The following is a 19,340-nucleotide window of genomic DNA, read 5'->3' as shown; positions in this document are numbered from 1 at the left end:
ATTTTTTAATCGCAATTGATCGAAACAAAATATGTTTTTGGATAATAAATTCAAATCTTTCAAATAAGTTTGATTTTTATCTATATATTTATAACTGATCAATTGATATAATATAAGCAAACTTTGGTACTTTCATATTGTTATATGGATAACAGTTTTCAATCTAAATATGGTTAAAACAATGATTGTATTCTACGGTAATAAATACTGTCTTTGTTGGATGGGACTGCAATGAAACAGGTACACACTAAGATAAAATACTTCAAAAGTTTATTCAACAAGTTATAGCTAACTTTACATTGAAATGTGAGTATAAATATAGAAAAATAGAGACAACAAGATAAAAAGTATGGAGAGCTGTATCGAAATCACAGAAATATCACTTAGTTTGAATTGCACAATTCTTATAAGGAATGAATAATATACTCGTATTACTCTCACTCTTGGAGCAGTCATGGTATCTATAACATGGTAACTATAAGTTTTTGAAAGAATAATGTTGGAATGAATAGGATTTGGATGTATTTTGATTATGAGTAATTAATGTGTTTGAAATCATTCCAATTTCAAACCTTCAAGCCTGATTGTGGTGTCATTTTCATGCATTTTTTGCTGGATTTCATTTATGTAGGCCAAAAAAATGTTGCAAAATGATGTGCTCACAGCATCTTCTATTCTCTGACCGGAACGTCCCAAAGAATCGAAGCCAATGGCAACTTCTTGATCCAAATTAGTCCTGAAATAAGTAAACGTTTAATATTAAAAAAGTATCATGTGTTTCATTTTTAATAGTAGAGAAAACAATAAATATTCATTCTAGATAACACATTCAAATTCACAATGCAAAAAGTAAGTAATCTCTAATATTTACTGTGTTACATTACGAACAGAACGGTTAGGTCGATATGTATATTTCAGCTAGCTATCGACCTTCTATATATATATTATTATTTATCTAGGACCTCCTCCATATAATTAAAGCGGCCATTTCTTTGAAGGCTCAAGTTATAATAAGATAGGAGGTCCTGATATAAATGGCCAAAGTAGGCCGAAACTAGTTGTTGAAATTAGGGATGGGTATCGATACATCGATGTTTAAAAAACATCGATGTTTCAGCATCAAACATCGATGTTTACTGTTCGATGTTTTTCACTTATCGATGGTTTTACCTAGACATCAGTCATCCGATGTTTTTCCCAACTAAAAAGTAAAAACAATTCTAATTTTCTAATTTGATACAATTTTTTTTTATTTTTTTTTTTTTTGTTTGAAGAGGATTATCTTGAGAGCAATAAGCAATAGAAGTAACAGAATTACAATCATTATCTCTATCATATTTAGTGTAGTATTCTGTTTAGTGTTTTTTGTGAATATAGATCACTCTTGTGAAAGATCTCGCATAAGTTTTGATTTCCGGCAGATTGCTATTTTTATTTTTCAATCAGGCTCTCTGCATTTTCATGTGAGACTTTTGGATACTCTTGAAGATTTACATTACTTCTGTGGCCCGTGTCAAGGTTAGATAGTTAGTTATTTAGAATTGAATAAGAGGTCGGATTCTTTGTTTCTTAGGAAGAAAGAGTTTTTTCTTACTACAATTATTTCCTCAACATGTGTTTAACACTAATTAATCTAGCTCTGGAAAAGAGGTCCTCGTATTGTAAGGAGTGCAGATATCCATATAAAAAACTTAATCCATTTTCATTTCCTAAAAAATCTATCAGGTATTGAATGAATACGATATGAGTATCAATGATTGCTAAAATTAGCTTAGAGTGAAATTTCAAGACCGAATCCTCAAGGATATCCCGAGAGGTTTCGGACTAAACCATGAAGATGACAAATCTTGTGAACTAGAGTTGATGTATCTTTCTAGTCACAACCTGACTTCTAGTCACTTTAGAAGCTCTTTTTGTGCTCTACAATCTGAGATCAGGTATAGCGATCTATCTCATATTCCAGGTACACCTGACAACAATGCTCCTTGTATTGTGGAAAACACCTAATTTTCAGCTTCAAGCATCATCACCAACTACATTGTCCTCACATTGATATTTCGCACAACAACATAAGCTCTTGAGATTATGTTCTATGAGAATCACCCGTAAGATACACTTCATTTCAGTATTTCCTAGTGGAGAGGCGCGCTTAAGGACACCTCAAGGATCAAAATTTTCAAACACAACTTTTGACACAATGCCCAGATTTTATCGTACTACACTTCATCCTTCTCGGTTCGTCACGGCGGTTCAAAATCATGCATAATAAGTCAAATTCGGTCGAAAGATGGAAAATTTATTGTTGAGTGTACTTAATCCCATATTCCAATACACAGAAAATGACCAATTCCTATATTCAAAGTTGCATGTCTTGTGAAATACTTCTGATAAAATTTCCAAATCTAGTAAGAATGTGAAAATTGTCCCCATCTACCCACTCCAATAAATAATACTTTCGATTCCAAAACAATTTGGAAGTTAAGATTAAAAAAATGGCAATTTCAGTTTTTACATTTTTTTCGTAATTTTACTGTTGACCAAGAGTTTCTAAAACGAGTCTGATACATCATAGAAACTTGCGATTGATTACAAATTGTAGATAAATTCATCCTCTACGAGCTCAGTTGCCTAAAATCCATCTTGCATCACTTTTCGCTATCATAGAACTGCCAAAATACTGAAATACTGAAATTAAATGTATCTAACGGGTGATTCTTACCCATGAACTTATGTCATTGTGCGAAATATCAATGTGAGGACAAAGTAGATGGTGATGATGGTTGAAGCTGAAAATTAGGTGTTTTCCACAATACAAGGAGCATTGTTGTCAGGTGTACCTGGAAATCTATATGACATAGAGCGCTCTACCTGATCTCAGATTGTATAGCACAAAAATACGCCTAGGGGGATTTTGAAATATACATCTAAATAATTGTAACAGTCGGAAGATATTGTTGATTAAAAACTAAAATTCATCGAAATTGATTTTTTCTTCAAATTTTACTCATTTTTGAAAAATTATAATAAAGTACTCATTGGAGATAGAGAGTTCCGAGTGATCTCATTTTTTTCAGAATTATATAATCTGGGAGAGATTTGGCAGAAATAGCTGAAAACTGGAAAATGAGCCGAAAATACGAGGTTTTTGGGCTATCCTGTATCTAGCACAAGGAAATCTTGCATGAAGAAATTGGTTCTGGACTTCTCTTATGTACCCAAATAATATATTAAAAAATCAGAACTACAATATAAATTGCAAGCACACCCCCTTATTTATGTCTATATTTTCTGGACTATAGTATCATCCATAAAAACGTAGGGCGATAAACGATGTTTAAAAACATCGATGTTTACTGTTCGATGTTTTTCACTTATCGATGTTAGAATGAAAAAACATCGATGTTCAAAAAATCGATGTTTTGTCTTTCGATACCCATCCCTAGTTGAAATGTTGAAAATAAAAAGGGTACTTCATAATAATATCGTGTGACCTGGCTGGCTCAGGTCTGGTGTCAGAGTTTTCAGGTCGCAACTGATAAATTTCAGGACCTCTGACATGACCTAACAACTGCTTTTTAGGCAGCCGGGACCGACGGCTCAACGTGTCCATCCGAAACACGGGAGTGGCCCGAGATAAATATCTTCATGTTTTTAATAATAAAGTAGCCCATACAAGTGAAGTGATTCTAGGAGGTCTTGTTATATCTATATTAATAACTCCAAATGTTTTTTCATAGCTGTTTAGTAGCATTATTTACTCAGTAAAGACGCAATAGCAATAGGATATTCACATGAATGAATAGTGTAAAAAGTTAATTAATAGATGCACATTTATAAAGACTTTACCATTCATCAATTGCAGTGAAAGTAGAGGTCTGCCAGATGTGAGCTGTATCGGACCACGTCACATTCCTGCTTCGAATCCAGAAGCTTCGATTAGCTTTGTCCACCCAAAATTCAGTCTCATACTTGATCTCAGCTACCTTCAGGTCTTCGCTCTGGAATCACAAACATTATCTAACTCCAGATCTTTTTAACTCTTGAGAAGCTAAACAAAGCTTTAATACAGGAAATACTGTACAGTATGAAAGTTGTTTTACGTTCTGCTCACTTACTTTATGTTACTCTGCTACAATCAAATACATATTTGCTTATTCATTTGTGATGTTAGATTATCAAATGAGGACAATGCAAAATGAGAAATGGATTAAGTCGAAACCTCTTTTGCTTTACTCTGATAAGCACGGTGGTCCACACTCCACATAGAACTTATGCAACCTCACTTAATTCTTTAGAATTTTCACTAGAAATATCACACCTTTGGTAGAGAGTTAGTGGGGAGGATATTTTTAATATTCTTTCCGAAGAATGGACATTGATATGTCCAAAGCTCCGCCAATTTATGTAGATGCATAACAATATAATTATCCCTAGTTATTATATTACAAATTACTTTTTCATATCATATACTTTCAATAATTATTTTCTTAGTCTATATTATGTAAGTTCATCTATAATTTTGCTGTATTGTAAGCTATTGTATATAAGTGTATAAGCCAGTTTATATTGTAATATACATAAATAAAGTACTCAATCAATCAATCAACCAATCACAATAATTAAGTTTACCCATCACGTTTATCACACCCGTCAATATATCACACCCATTCAATTTAGTTTACTATTCGGTGCAGTGTATTAAATTGAAGAAATTTCACTCTCAAGACTTGAATATGGTAGAACTGCTTGAATGAATTTTAAACGTGCTTGAATAATGTCCACACAAATAGACTAGCTTGTGCTCGCAGAGCTTTAAAATTTCAGTTAATACATTCCCTTGTTATGGACGATCTAAAAATAACTCCCAAGAATTGGAGCTGAGTTAAAATTTGCTAGCGATGCATAAAATCAACGCTATAGTAAGTATACTGAAAATGATGTTATATTGGAAAATGTAGTTTTTTGAAAGTGAAAATCCAACACCTTCAAATTATAGCTCTTCCAGATTTGTTCGAAACTCAAATATTAACATGCTGCTAACTACCCTCACCATGTTATCATTTAAGGTACAGCGCCAATATGCATTAAATTTCATAGAAAAAAGGGGATACTTTGATCTTTATCAAGTTGTAAACTTGATTCAATCCAAAAAGAATTAAAAGACTTTTAATAAATGACAAGTTTCAGAGAGCAATAAAGAGTAAAATATGGAAATATTGTGAGGAAGAATGAGTCAATTTGGAGAATTGTCTCATTGCATACAGATCTACGTAGGTCGCCGTACCTTCCAGTGCAAACCCTTCAAGCCAGCAATTTATAAAAATACTTCATTATTTACTTCTCTCAACAAATCAGGAACAAAGTTCTCTCTAGCGGCTTCAGTTTGTATACAGTCGAGATCCTTCATTTCTGGAAAAAATATTTTACAATGAAAACAGTTATAGAAATAGAAATAACAGTACCCAAAGTAATTATGATTCCTGCCTGAATCATATAATTGTTCAAGGGTATGATCTCATTGGATGCACGATGCACGTGTGTGGATTTATACGTGAGATCATGCATGACCAAGCGCGCAGGAGAGAAAGAATCTCTGGAAAGAGCCATAGAAACACGATGTGACTTGCCTGTAGCGGCTCACACTGAACGCCACCAGCAAGTACACGCGTTCAGTGAGTGTTCATATGGATGCATGAGGTTTCAGCTCAACGAGGACAAGACCTAGATGATCATCTGCAGCTTGTCACGAGTACAGTAACTACATAACCTTCTTGCCAGAGTCCTAAGTTGTTATGAGGTCGGTAACGTCACTCTGTGCACTGCGGCCTCAGCATACACCTTGAACTCGTACTGATGGCCTGGACTCAGTCCGGTGACTGCCATTGTTGTGAAGCGAGTATTTCCAACTCTGATCCAGCTGGTCTTTGGATGCTCTCTCTTTTCAACTAGGTAATGAGTGATATTGCTGACATCATCCCACGATGGAGCAGTCCACGAAAGATCCAGCGAGTCTTGACCAATTCTGTCAACAACAGGGTAGCGAAGAGGATCTTAACGATCGCTGATTTGAATCGTCATCTCTCCTTGATCATTCTCAGTCACCACTTTGTATGAACTGTCATCAATCTTACAAGCATCGCTAATTGTCAGGATAGCGTGCCTCTCTTTCACTTCAACATGGTAATGACCAACAGATTCAAATTGTCAGAATCCAGTGAAGCTGCTGGGTTTTGTCTTGGACTGCAAGATGAGGGGCCTGGTGACTGAGAAGTATCTTGTGATGATGTATCACGCTCTCTTCCATTGCCACATTACGGGTCATTCGGTAGAGGTCGCTGATGTCCTGATGCTGCATAAGAGGGCTGTGATAATCATAACAGCAGCCCACTGCAGACAGACAAAAGACAGACAAAAGATATTTATTTCAAAAAAATGCACTTTACATACAAAGTAATAATCTTATGTACTCATTATCAATATAAAACAACAACAAAGAATAAAATAAACACTAATTTTGCTGCATTCAGAATCCTATTTAATATTATTATTACGTACAGAGGATTATTGGATAGCTCAAAAAAATAATAAAAAGGTTAATTTATTGTAATGATGCATACAGATTCCAAGAACAGTAGTCAGGTTGTCACCACCAGCGAATTTATCAATTAAGGTAGGTATAATTTGTTGTGATGATGGCATTTATGGCTTTGCAAATGTCAAATAGAGCATCAGCTATATTTTTATCTTTTCTGAAGCCATACTGACAGTCACATAGAATTCTATTCCTATTAAGATAGAAAATGAGCTTTTCTTTCACTATTTTGCAGGCCCATCTTTGCTCACCTTGGTGTACTGACGGTCATCAGCCATTGGCCTACATTATGCAAGCCCATCTTTGCTCACCTTGGTGTACTGACGGTCATCAGCCATTGGCCTACATCATCCTGTGCTTGTAGTATTTTAAGAGAATACAGCATACTCTGGCTGCCCGTAGTGACATTCACAACCACAACAACAGGCACCGTGAGCTGTTGGATGTCTCCAGGAGACAAGTTATGGTATTTCTGCCCTGAATTTCTTTAAAAAGATGCCTCCTGGTGTGAAGCGGTTAAATAAGGCTGCTTTCAAGAGAGCTGGATCACTGTCATCTAAAAATTTGTGTTTTGATTTTGGTGTATTGGGTTTTATGACACCATCAATCCCATAAGTGTTGATAATTGATAGAGCAGAAGGTATTGACAACCCTTTCCAAATTATGTTTCTCATCTGCGCGCTTGGTCATGCATTATCTCACGTGCACTTGCACATACGAGCTTCCAATGTGATCATACGCTAGCATTGAACAGAATATATTTGAACGCTTCAATGAATAATTAACTTGCTGACTGCAATGAACCTCCGGAGTAATAATATTCATTTCCTGAGTAGCCTAAGTAGTTTGTAATTAACCATCGTTATGACTTGAAAATATTAAATGAACAGTTTTGATCATAATTCATTCTAGAAAACTTCTAGTAAGGTAAGTAATGTCATAGAGAAAAGAGACTAAGAAGATATTTTCATGGTATAGGTTGGTCCGGCCAGAGAATTCGAACTGTAGCGCCAAAATCCCAGACTACAGTTCTGCCAATAGCAGGTTGTTGGCACCAGTGCCGACTGTCCAGCTGTTTGGCTTGTCGAGAAAAAAAAAGCCCAGTCAGTCGTTCTTGTTTCGTCCATTTTGGTTTGTATTGTCCATTTTGTTATACATGTTAGTGAAGGTTAATCACAGCATGATTTTGTTTGTTCAATTCAACAAGTTATCGTTTGTTTGTGAGTTGTTGGAAGAACATTATCTAATCATATAGTTTTGTCTTCAGCAGTAACTTATCTTGTGAATTGATAATCAAAGTTTAACTTTGATAACTTACTAGTCGTGATTCTTCCTTCCATTTAGTTTTGAACTCATTCTTGTTTTTTTGTCTGTTGTTTGTATTGTCGGGGCTGAATTGTTTTGTGTATGAGTTCAAGATGGAGGAAAAATTACAGAAACAAATCAGGGTGCATCGCGCTAAACTGGAACAATTGTATGCCAGATTGCAAAGAATTTATGAACTGTCTAAAAATGTCTCTGATCCAAAAGTTGCTGAGCAATTTTCAATCTTGTATCCTCGGGTGTCTCAGACCATTTCGGATTATGAAAAGACAGAATTAGTGGTTAATGAGTTGGAACTTGAGTTGAATAAAGATCATGTTGTAGCATTCAACGACTCACATCTAGATCTGTTTCAGTATATTGAAGTAGCGGCTAACACTCTCAAACAGAGAGAGGCGACTGATGCTATTGCTCAATCTTCGGCAGCTTCAGCAGCTAGTGCACAGCCGGTCGTGTCCGAGTCAGTACTGCCCAAAATCGACCTTCCGAAATTTGATGGGAACCAGACTCAATGGTCGGTGTTTTATGAACTATTTAAGGCATTGGTACATGACAACAAGAGTTTGAACGATCAGCAGAAGGTCCAATATCTTGTAAGTAGACTTACTGGACAAGCAGCAAATATTTGTCGTCATTTGCCACCATTGGCTAATAATTATCAAATAATTTGGCAGGCATTATTGACCCGCTATAACGATCCACGGGCGCAAGTCGATGCCTATTTCAAACAAATTTTTGAATTTCGTCCAATAAAATCAGAATCAAAGGCAGGTTGTATTGCGATTTTGGATGGGTTTTGCAGTTCAATCAATGCAGTGAAGAGATTGCGACTCACTGATTTGTCAGACTCGATATTCCTCTATCATGGCTTGAGATTGCTGGATCCAAGTTCTCGTAGAAATTTTGAATCGGCCGTCCGTGACAAGGCTATGCCAACTTATACCGATTATGTCAAATTCATTGAAAAGCAAATTAAGACTCTTCCTTCTGATGAGAAACAGACTGAATCGTTTAATATGAGGCACAAAAAGGATAATAAATCAAAGGTGTTTGTGGTTCAATCTAATGATTCATCTAACGATGCATCTAGTAAAAAGCCCAATTGTCTGAAGTGCTCAAAACCGGGTCATCGGTTAGTAGATTGTGCAAGTTTCTTGAAAATGACTCCTTGGGATCGTTATTGTTTGATTAAAGGAAAGTTTTGTTGTTTTCGTTGTCTTGATGTGGATCATTTGAGTAGAGATTGTCGTAGTAAAACTCAGTGTGCTCAATGTCGAGAATCTCATCATTCTTTATTGCACTTTTCCAGATCAAGTTCCAATGAAGGTGTTGCGTCCTCGTCGAACTCCAAGGCAGGTGGCACATCACCTATTAGTTGTTGTTCTACATCCAACGATGTAGAAAATTCGACCGTTGTGTTGTCGACCGTCACTGCACATGTTCGAGATTGTAATGATCAGCTTTGTGATGTTCGTTTCTTGGTTGACACCGGGAGTCAGTGTCATTTTGTTACAGCCAAATTGTGTCGGCGTTTGAGACTACCATTCCAGCCATGAAAACCGTTGTTCGTGGATTCGGTGGTGGTACTAGTGAAGTTCGAGGTCGTACTTGTGTGTCGATTCAGTCGAAGTTGGATCCTACCGTCAAGTTTTCGATGGATGCCACAGTGGTAGATAAAATCATCGACAAGTTGCCTTCTTGTGAAATCGACAGATCCAAACTTCATCATCTTGAAAATCTCACACTGGCTGACGACAAATTCTACCTTCCTAGTAGAATAGATGGCATCATTGGTGCGGAGTTAGTTCCTCACTTGCTACGTGGGAGTCCTAGTATAGGTGAATCGCACGAATTGATGACTGTTAATAGTGTCTTTGGTCACATTCTGATGGGGAGAGCGCCGATTCTCACTTCAACAACGAATGTGTCGAATTGTTTTACAGCCATCTGTAGTCCATTCGTTAGTAGTCCATCGTTGGATAGTTTTGTGGAACGTTTTTGGGAGTTGGAATCGTGCCCTGCACCAAGCTGTCAACTGAAACCGGAAGAGTTGGAGTGTGAGGTAAATTTTCGGAAGTCTGTACATCGTGTGAATTCTGGTCGTTTTGTTGTTGCCTTGTCATTTGCGGAGCCGCCCAGCAGCTTGGGAGATTCGTATGCTGTCGCCGAACGCAGACTGCTGACTTTGGAGAGACGACTAGAGCTTGACAGCAATACTCGTATTTCATATCATGAAATATTGATCGATTACCTACGTCAGGGTCACATGTCGTTTGTAGCAGATCAGACAGACCGAGGTGGTTACTACATACCGCATCACGCCATCGTGAAAGCAAGCAGCACTACCACGCCCATCCGAATTGTATTTGATGCTGGTTCCAGAACATCATCGGTTTGTCATTGAACCAGGTTCTTCATGCTGGTCCCAAATTGCAGACTGACATTTTTGTTTTGTTAGTTAATTTTCGTTTGTTCCCAATCGCACTAACTGCCGACATTAAACAAATGTATCGACAGATATTAGTGGAGGATTCCTGCCGTCGTTATCAGCGTGTATTGTGGAGATTTTCGCCGGAGGATCCGATCGAAATTTATCAGCTCAATTGTGTTGTTTTTGGTGTTTCAAGCTCTCCATATTTGGCGCTTCGCACCGTCCACCAGCTTGTAGAGGAGGATGGAAATCGTTTTCCAGCAGCCAAGGCGAGAATACCAAGAGACATGTTCATGGACGACTTAGTCACATCTGTCGCCACAGAGTCAGAGGCCGCGGAGCTGTATCGTCAGTCCAAGCAGCTGTTTGAGGGAGGAGGTTTCTCGCTCACAAAGTGGACTTCAAATTCACCATCAATGTTGGAGAAATTCTCGGAGGAAGAGAAATCGTTTTCGTACAAGGATTTCGAAGCAGACAACTCCTTGGCTATCTTGGGATTGAATTGGCAACCTAGTACTGATCTGTTTCAGTTTTCAGTCAAGAGTGGTGAGGTCGTCGCTACTAAGCGTTCTATTCTGTCAGTGATGGCTCGTATCTATGATCCACTTGGTCTCTTGTCACCGTTTACATTATTTCTAAAATGTCTTGTCCAGAAACTGTGGAAATTAGGAGTGGATTGGGACGAGAAGCCGCCTGAGTCTATCTGCACTCTTTGGGAGAATTGTCAAAAAGAGTTGCCTCTATTGTTGAAATTTGCTGTTCCACGTCACGTTGGTTTGTTTCAGGATTCTCACATCAGTTTGATTGGTTTTTGTGACGCATCATTGTCTGGTTATGGTGCAGTTATCTATGTGAAGTCGCAGAAGGAGAGCGAGGAGCCAAGAGTTGTATTATTGTGTTCAAAGTCCAAGGTAGCACCATCTAAAGTTGTTTCAATACCTCGTTTGGAGTTGTGTGCGGCACTCTTGTTGGCAGAACTCATGAATTCAGTAGTCACTATTATTAGTGAACGTTGTCATGTGTCTCGTATTGTCGCACTCTCTGATTCTACAGTCACCTTGTGTTGGATTAATGCTCCATCCGCGAAATGGCAAACTTTTGTTGGTAATCGCATCGCAAAAATACAGGATTCTTGTATACAGGAGTGGATGCATGTTGCCGGAATTGAAAATCCCGCTGACTGTTTGTCTAGAGGTTTATCACCAGTTGAGCTTGTGAACTTTCCGTTGTGGCTCTCAGGTCCATCATGGATAGCAGAGGACGAATGCGATTGGCCCGTCCGAACTCAAATGGAAGAGATAGTGGATCCACCGGAGGCGAAAAAACCGTCAGTGTTGACAGTCACAAAATCTCCTGATTGTAACAGCAATGCAATATATTCATTGATTGGTCGTTGTTCGGATTATGGTCGTCTTTTGAGAATTGTAATTCTTGTTCTCAAATTCTTACGAATCTTACCCCAATCAGAAGAATCAGATTTCGATGTTGCTGAGAGGTATCTATGTAAAGTGGTACAGAAGATACATTTTTCATCTGAATTTGTGCAATTGGAGAAGGGAGAAGATTGTTCTATGCGCCTACGTCGCCTGTCTCCATTCATTGATAAAGGTGTGATTCGCGTCGGCGGTCGTTTGTCTCATGCTGGACTGGAATTTGAGACTTGTCATCAGATGATCTTACCAAAATCCGACGCTTTCGTATCGATGTTGATTGATTATCATCACAAGAAGAACTGTCATGCTGGACCTTCGTTATTGTTGTCCTTGATCAGACAGAAATTCTGGATACTGTCTGCTCGCTCTATTATTCGTATTTGTGTTTTTAAGTGTAATCGTTGTTTCCGTGTTCGACCTAGTAATAATGCAATTATATCCACTCCCAACTCAATAGTTGTTGTGCTTGTTGCATTTTTTCTTTGTGTTGTCTTGTTGCAAGACCGAATTTGTATTTTGTAATGTAATTTCGATCGGAAATTTCTTGTAAATGATTGTTTAAGTGTCGTGTGTGTGAATTATGAATATAACAGCGTAAATAGTGTTGAATTGAATTAATTTGAATCGGATTTGAATTTATAAAGAATCAGTTTGAGCTTTGTTCGAACATTGACCTGCAAGTTGAACACAGAATCAACACGAAAAGGCAGCCCGGAAGCAACCTTTCTTTTCCCAGATTTCTTCCACCTTGAATCTGACCAAAACACCTAATAAAGGCTTTGAAGGGCAAGTAGACAAGATTGGATTAAATCTGGTGAGTTTTTGCTCTTTTTTATTGTTCATTAATGCAGAGTTTAACTGTACAAATAACCTGGCTCAAATTGAAGATTAAATTTTGCCCCTCATTTGTATTTGATTATTTAAATCGTAAATTACAGTCCTCTAGTAGCTCTAGCCTGAGCTTTGTTCAGAACATAGGTAGTTTATGATCCAAATTTGATATTTTGTCAACTCAAGTCAATTACTGTTGACTACTGACTATCAGACCTATCACTGCTTTGGCCCTGTGAGAATGTAAGAACGGCATATTATATCTTGGCTACCATCCAGCATCATATAGCCTAGCTTCACGGAAAAATAGTAGGCCTACCTACTAGGAATCAGCTCGAGTTACAATTAACATTGAAAATTGGAAGATAAACGCAGTATATATGGAATATCTTTTTATGCTATTTTTTTTCTATGGTGAGACATGACTATAAAAATTGAAATACCTTAAAAAAAGTTTATGAAGTCAAACTGTTTGAAAGACATCAAGGGAATTGCTTATTAGCAAAGACAACAATTTAGTACTATTGAAGATTATTCTCAAGAAAGGTTAAATTAAAAATGAAGAATTTTAAATAACAGATATTTGTGTTAAAATTAGTAGGTTAAGTAGTATTACCTTCAATTTTTTGTATTGCAAGATCTAACATTTTTTCTTGTTGAATATTCAATGACAACACAGTGCGCATCACTTTTTCGATTGGTTGATGAAATACATAATGACAGTTGTAGTTGAAAACCATATCTACATTCAATCAACAAAATAACAATAAATTATTGAATTTAAAACAAAATTAGGCTTAGGTTAGGATGGTGAATGTTGATGATTACAAAAGCAGAAAGCAGAACACGGCCAACCAGTCTTACGTCAAGTGGATTGTCAGCTGATCAGCGCCTTTTGAATATCACTATCCTTTTTTAATCACTTGATATTTCTTTCAGATAATCATTCAAATATCGTGAATATATTTACTAATTTGAATTTTTCTATAACATTTCATTTTTTCTTCATTTTTTCTCATTTCGAAGATTTTGGAAAAAAAAATTCAAAACTTGGTTCTACGTTGTGGAGGTTGACCAAACTTCTATGTTCTCGAAGTCATATAAACATAGAGAGCTGAATGGCTGGCTGTTTTGATACTTTGACAGGTACCAAAAAGTAGGAGAACATTCTCCTCTTCTCTGTGAAGGTACCTATTGGCGCAATATATATAAAGTTTGAAGGGAATATCTATCGACAAGATAAATCGTATGAAGGCTCATACAGCAAGCGACAAATAATCACAGAAGGAATGTGGAGGGAACAATAATTGGTAATCATTTCTGAAATCTGAACAGGCTTTTGAATCCAGTCAGAGGTATGATCTCAAGTAATTTGTTGAATGAGGAGCATGAATGTTTTTTTTCTGAGAATGATGCCCACATGAGCTCTAGGCTTGTGCATGGATAATGATATATGATTTCAGTGGAAGATACCAACTTAATAACAATAATTATTGTGTTTTTATTCAATATTCAATGAAAAATATCATTAAAGTTGATTTCAGATAGTTCAAGTTCCATGTTCTATTATTCCCAATTCTACCAGGAGAACCTGGACCTCTTCTTCCACTCTACTTTATGCCATGTCTTCCACTGGAGCTCGATATTTATGGAGTTCTCTCATGTGAAGCATCACAGCTTTTTCTTGTTTCATGACTAATTCTCCCAAATATTGGTCATTTTTTGTGTATTGAAATACTGGTACACTCAAGGATGACTTTTCAATGTTTTGACTAAATTTCACTTATGAATCATGACACTTGGGGTGACGTCACAAGATGGCGAACGGTAATGAGAAATCTGATTGTGGCTCTTGTAAAAAAGTTGTGAAAGATAAGGATAATGGGCTTTTTTGAGAAGGAATGTGTGGTGAATGGTAGACCTACCATATAGAGTGTGTGAATATTGCTACGAGTGATTATTACGGAATAATATCTATGGGTGAAAATATCACTTGGTATTGTGACATGTGCAAGCACAAGGTAGGAAGTCTTATTACTGAATATATTTCAAATTCTAAAGAAAATAATACCGATGCAAAGTCAAATAAAGCTGCTCAAATTAGTGTGATATTGAATGAACTTTCAAAAATGAATAAAAATTATATTCAGCTTAATAGTCGTGTTGAAAAAATTGAAAAATCAAATAGGTTAGAAAATACAGATTTGAACATGCCGGTTATTAGCTCTGATAGTGATGCTGCTGTCGTGATAGTGCCTGCTGATAATGACTCTGCAGCTACAATCTTATCTGCTCAACCAGTCAATCGTGGAATTTCTGTAGGAAATGATGATAATAATAAAAATCTAGTTGAAAATAAAAATGAATCTAATGAAGTAGGCGTAACATGGAGTATGGTTGCAAAAAGTAAACCTAAAAATAAAATAACTCAAAACAATACAGGAGGTAGGTTGAATGTTACGGAAAAGAAAAATAATTATGTAATACAAAAAAATAAACCGATAGTGGGTACAAATGACAAGGAAAATTGCATTAGTGGTGCAAAGAAAGCTTGGTATCACCTTGGTAAAGTAAAGCAGGGAACCACTTCTGATGATGTGAAAAAGTTTCTTAAAGATGAATTCCCAAGTGTTGATTTTATTGTTGAAAAATTGGACAGCAAAGGATACAACTGTAGCTTCAAATTGGGTGTAGAATTTACGTATAGAAACGTAGTGAATGATTCAAAATGTTGGCCAAAAAATGTAACACTAAAGCGTTTTTTATTCAGAAGACAAAACGTACAAATAGAAAAGTAGATTTTGTAAATAAAAATGACGTAATTACTGATTGTAATGAAATAAATTATTTGACTTCCTCGCATTGTGAGGAAAAAATTGTAAATAGAAATGTTTTACGTATATGTTTTTTGAATATTAGATCTATTTTTAACAAGGTTGAGGAATTGGAGGTTGAGTTGATTGAATTGAAACCGGATATTTTGGCATTCGCTGAGACTTGGTTAAACCAGGATAAAGATAAAGTTTTTAAAATACATGGATATGATAAAGTAGCAGTAGCAAATAGAAAAAAATCAAATGGTGGTGGAGTTGCTATATATTTGAAACAGAGCTTGAGCATGAAATCATACCCATTGCTATATGAAGATATCATGACTGAAGGGGTGTTTGAGGGTAGTGCATGTATTTTCAAAAGTGCTGAATATAAATTCGTATTTCTTGTTGTGTACCGTCCACCGCATGATAATAATTTCTACAATTTCATTGAAATATTGGAGCAATTGTTGAACCAACTCGAAAGTTTGAATGTTCCTATTTTAATATGTGGAGATATGAATATCGATGGCAATATTGATTCTGTATATAGAAGATGTTTTTTTGATGTGTTGGAATCCCACAAATTGTTGAATGTTATAAAAATGAACACTAGAGTGACTCCAAATGTATCAACACAAATTGATTATGTACTGATAAGTGAGAACATAAAACAAGTACAAAGCGGCTGTATAGACACACCCTTGTCTGATCATAGATGGCTTTACATAGATATAGATGTGCATGTTAATACCAAGTTATGCATGAAAATAGAGAGAAATAGAATTACAAGACTGGGTATGGACGAATTCTTTGGAAGACTTGGCATGATTAAATGGATGGACATGGATGGTGAAAGGTCTTGTGACGAATTGTTCAATAAATTTTATAACGATTATAGATACTGTTTTGAAATATGTTTTCCAAAAAGATCTATAAGATTAATAACTCATTTGATATGAGTTGGATTGACAATGACATATTATTGTCAAAAGAAAAATTAAAAGAAATGTATTGGAGGACTCGGCAAGTTGGTGATGAGAGAGCTAAGTTGGAGTATTGTAATGCAAAGAGACAGCACTCACAATTGGTTTCTGGTAATAGGAGGGCATTCTACCGAGATAAAATAATAAAGTCAAGAAATATCAGCAAAGAATCATGGAGAGTTGTTCACAGTCTGACAAAGGATACTTTCATCCATAATAATATGAGGTTGAAAATAGACGATGAGCCAGTTAATGATCCCATTAAGATTGCACAAGAGTTCAATAAATATTTCTATGAGGAGGTAAAGAGCCTTGTTGGTGATGAATTACACAATCAAGATATTATAGAGGATGTTTGCGAGCAAATCGATGGTCGTCAATTTCAATTAAGATCAACTTGTGCCGATGAAGTGATTGAAATTATTGATAGAGTGTGCAATAAACCAAGTGCTGGAGTTGACAATATCCCATGTAGACTAGTTAAAGCCTCAGCGCATATTATAGCTGAACCTTTGTCGTTGATTATTAATAAGTCATTTGAAGAAGGGAAGTTTCCAGAAGCGATTAAAACATCTAAACTGGTCCCAATATATAAAAAGAATGAAAAAGATGTAGTAAGCAACTATAGACCTGTAGCTGTACAATCAGTCTATTCCAAAGTTTTTGAAGTTGCTTATCTGGACAGATTGATTCCATATTTGGAGCAACACCGATTGATAAGTGGTAGACAATTCGGATTCCGTAAGAAAAAAAGCACAGCAGATGCAATTTTTGCCTTATTAACTGCAGTGTACGATAAAGTAGATTGTACGGACGAGGTGTACACAATATTCTACGATATGACCAAGGCATTCGATTGTGTTAATCACAGAAGGTTGAAGCTAAAACTTGTCAAGTATGGAATCACAGGAAAACCCTTGGATTGGATAATGACTTACTTGGAAAACCGACAACAACTGGTCACTGTGAGTCACATGGGAAAGGATAATGTTATTCGACATATAAGATCACAAGTGCAACAGGATGTTAACATAGGAGTGCCGCAAGGCTCAAATATGGGTCCAGTTCTTTTCCTGCTTTTTGTGAATGATCTTCCAACTTCAGTACAAGCGGGGGAGATTTGGATGTTTGCAGATGATGTGTGTCACCTCTTAGTAGACAGGAATTCTTCTGAAGCAATTAAGAAAACGCAACAAGGTTTGAATGAGATGAGTATATGGTGCACAGAAAATAAGCTGGTACTAAACCAAAAGAAAACGTGTGTGATGCAGTTCCATAATGTTAAGAAAAGAGACTTTAGTCCACGTTTGCGCATTGGTGATCAACACTTGCAATTGAATGAAAATGCCAAATACTTGGGAGTACACATTGCTGACAATCTACGTTGGGAAGAACACATTAATAATGTTGCTAAGAGATTAAACGTAGTGTGTTGCCTTGCACGTCGCCTGCAGAAAGTAGTGGACACTGAAGTATTGATGAAAGTTTATTATGGCTGCTTCCACAGTGTTTTAACATATGGCATCATATTCTGGGGAAATTGCACAGAAGCAGAAAGAGTATTCTTACTGCAAAAAAGAATAGTCAGAATTATAAGTGGTGCACACTATATTGAACATTGCAAACCAATATTCAGGAAGTTACAAGTGTTAACATTAACGGATGTGTACATACTGGAGTCAGCGACAACAATCCTGAAATATCCTGATCATTTTGAAAGAAACTCCAGCATTCACCACCACAATACTAGGCAGAGAGGGAACGTCCACATAGATAGACAACGGACAACACAAGCCTTGAATAGTACGAGGAATGTAGCCAGCAGGGTGTTTAACAGGCTTCCCTTAGACATAAGGAGGTATAGTGATCCTGCAATCTTCAGAAAATCTTTGAAGACATATCTGCTGGAAAAGAACTACTATTCCATGAAAGAGTTCTGGGAGGACGTCTGACCTCAAGTTGAATCGGACAAACGACGACCATGGCTGCAAAGCTTCCAGTGGGATCATCACAAGTATGCAAGTAAGTATTTTGAACCGCTTTGATGAGCCAAGAAGGATGAGCTGTGATGAGATCTGGTCATTGTGCCAAAAGTTATTAATGTTTGAAATTTTGATCCGTGAGGTGTCCTTATGCGCGCCTCTCCACTAGGAAATAGGTTCTGGATAGGAGTGCATCCAACAGGTGTTTCTCAAAGAATATGATTTTATGGACTTATAATAGGTGTTTTTCAAAATACAAGGAGCATTGTTGTCAGGTGTACCTGGAAATCTGTATGAGATAGAGCGTCTACCTGGTCTCAGATTGTAGAGCATAAAATTCCTTCCCAGATGGATTTTGCATTATAGATTTGAATGGTTACAATCAAAAGATACTGTTGATCAAAAACTAAAATCCATTGAAATTTTTTTTCTTGATATTTTACTCATTTTTGAAACATCATGACCCAGTACTCATTTCAGATAGAGAGTTCTCATGATATTTTTCATTCAGAATGTCATGATAAACAAGAGGGGAGAGTGGTATACCAGCCCAATTTCTGGATTTGGCAGAAATATCTGGAAACTGAAATATATGTACTGTAAGTGTAAGTGTACTGGAAATATGAGGTTTTTGGGCAACTCTGTATTCAGTGCAAGAAAATTGTGGATAACAAAATAGGTTCTGGACTTCTCTTATGTATCACACGTTCTTCCATTGCCACATTACCTATGGCTTACTTCTGTGGGGTCATTCAGCGAGGCTGCCGATGTGCTGAGCATGCAAAAGAGGGCTATAAGAATTATAACAGGCAGCGATCATCTTGCCCACTACAAGCCCATATTGTTCGCCTTGGTGTGCTGACGGTCTTCAGCCATTACATCCTCCTGTGCTTGATGTATGTCAAGAGGATACAGCATACTCTGGCTGCCCGAAGTGACATTCATAGCC

The 19,340-nt window shown here is 36.7% G+C and overlaps 1 protein-coding gene across 1 annotated transcript; it reads right to left on the bottom strand.

Annotated features, from left to right (window-relative positions):
- Positions 1-253: 253 nt before the first annotated feature.
- LOC111049805 lies at positions 254-13,476 on the bottom strand. Its single transcript, XM_039438153.1, has 4 exons — positions 13,227-13,476; positions 5,339-5,409; positions 3,847-3,998; positions 254-736 (listed from the first exon to the last, which is right to left on the bottom strand). Exons 1-4 carry the CDS (start codon positions 13,348-13,350, stop codon positions 556-558), a joined length of 528 nt encoding a protein of 175 aa, XP_039294087.1. The 5' UTR covers positions 13,351-13,476; the 3' UTR covers positions 254-555.
- Between the last annotated feature and the right edge of the window lie 5,864 nt (positions 13,477-19,340).

This window comes from Nilaparvata lugens, chromosome 11, assembly GCF_014356525.2.
Source record: "Nilaparvata lugens isolate BPH chromosome 11, ASM1435652v1, whole genome shotgun sequence".
NCBI lineage: Eukaryota > Metazoa > Arthropoda > Insecta > Hemiptera > Delphacidae > Nilaparvata > Nilaparvata lugens.
Note: the sequence above shows the minus strand (reverse complement) of the source record. Positions and strands in the feature narration are given on the sequence as shown.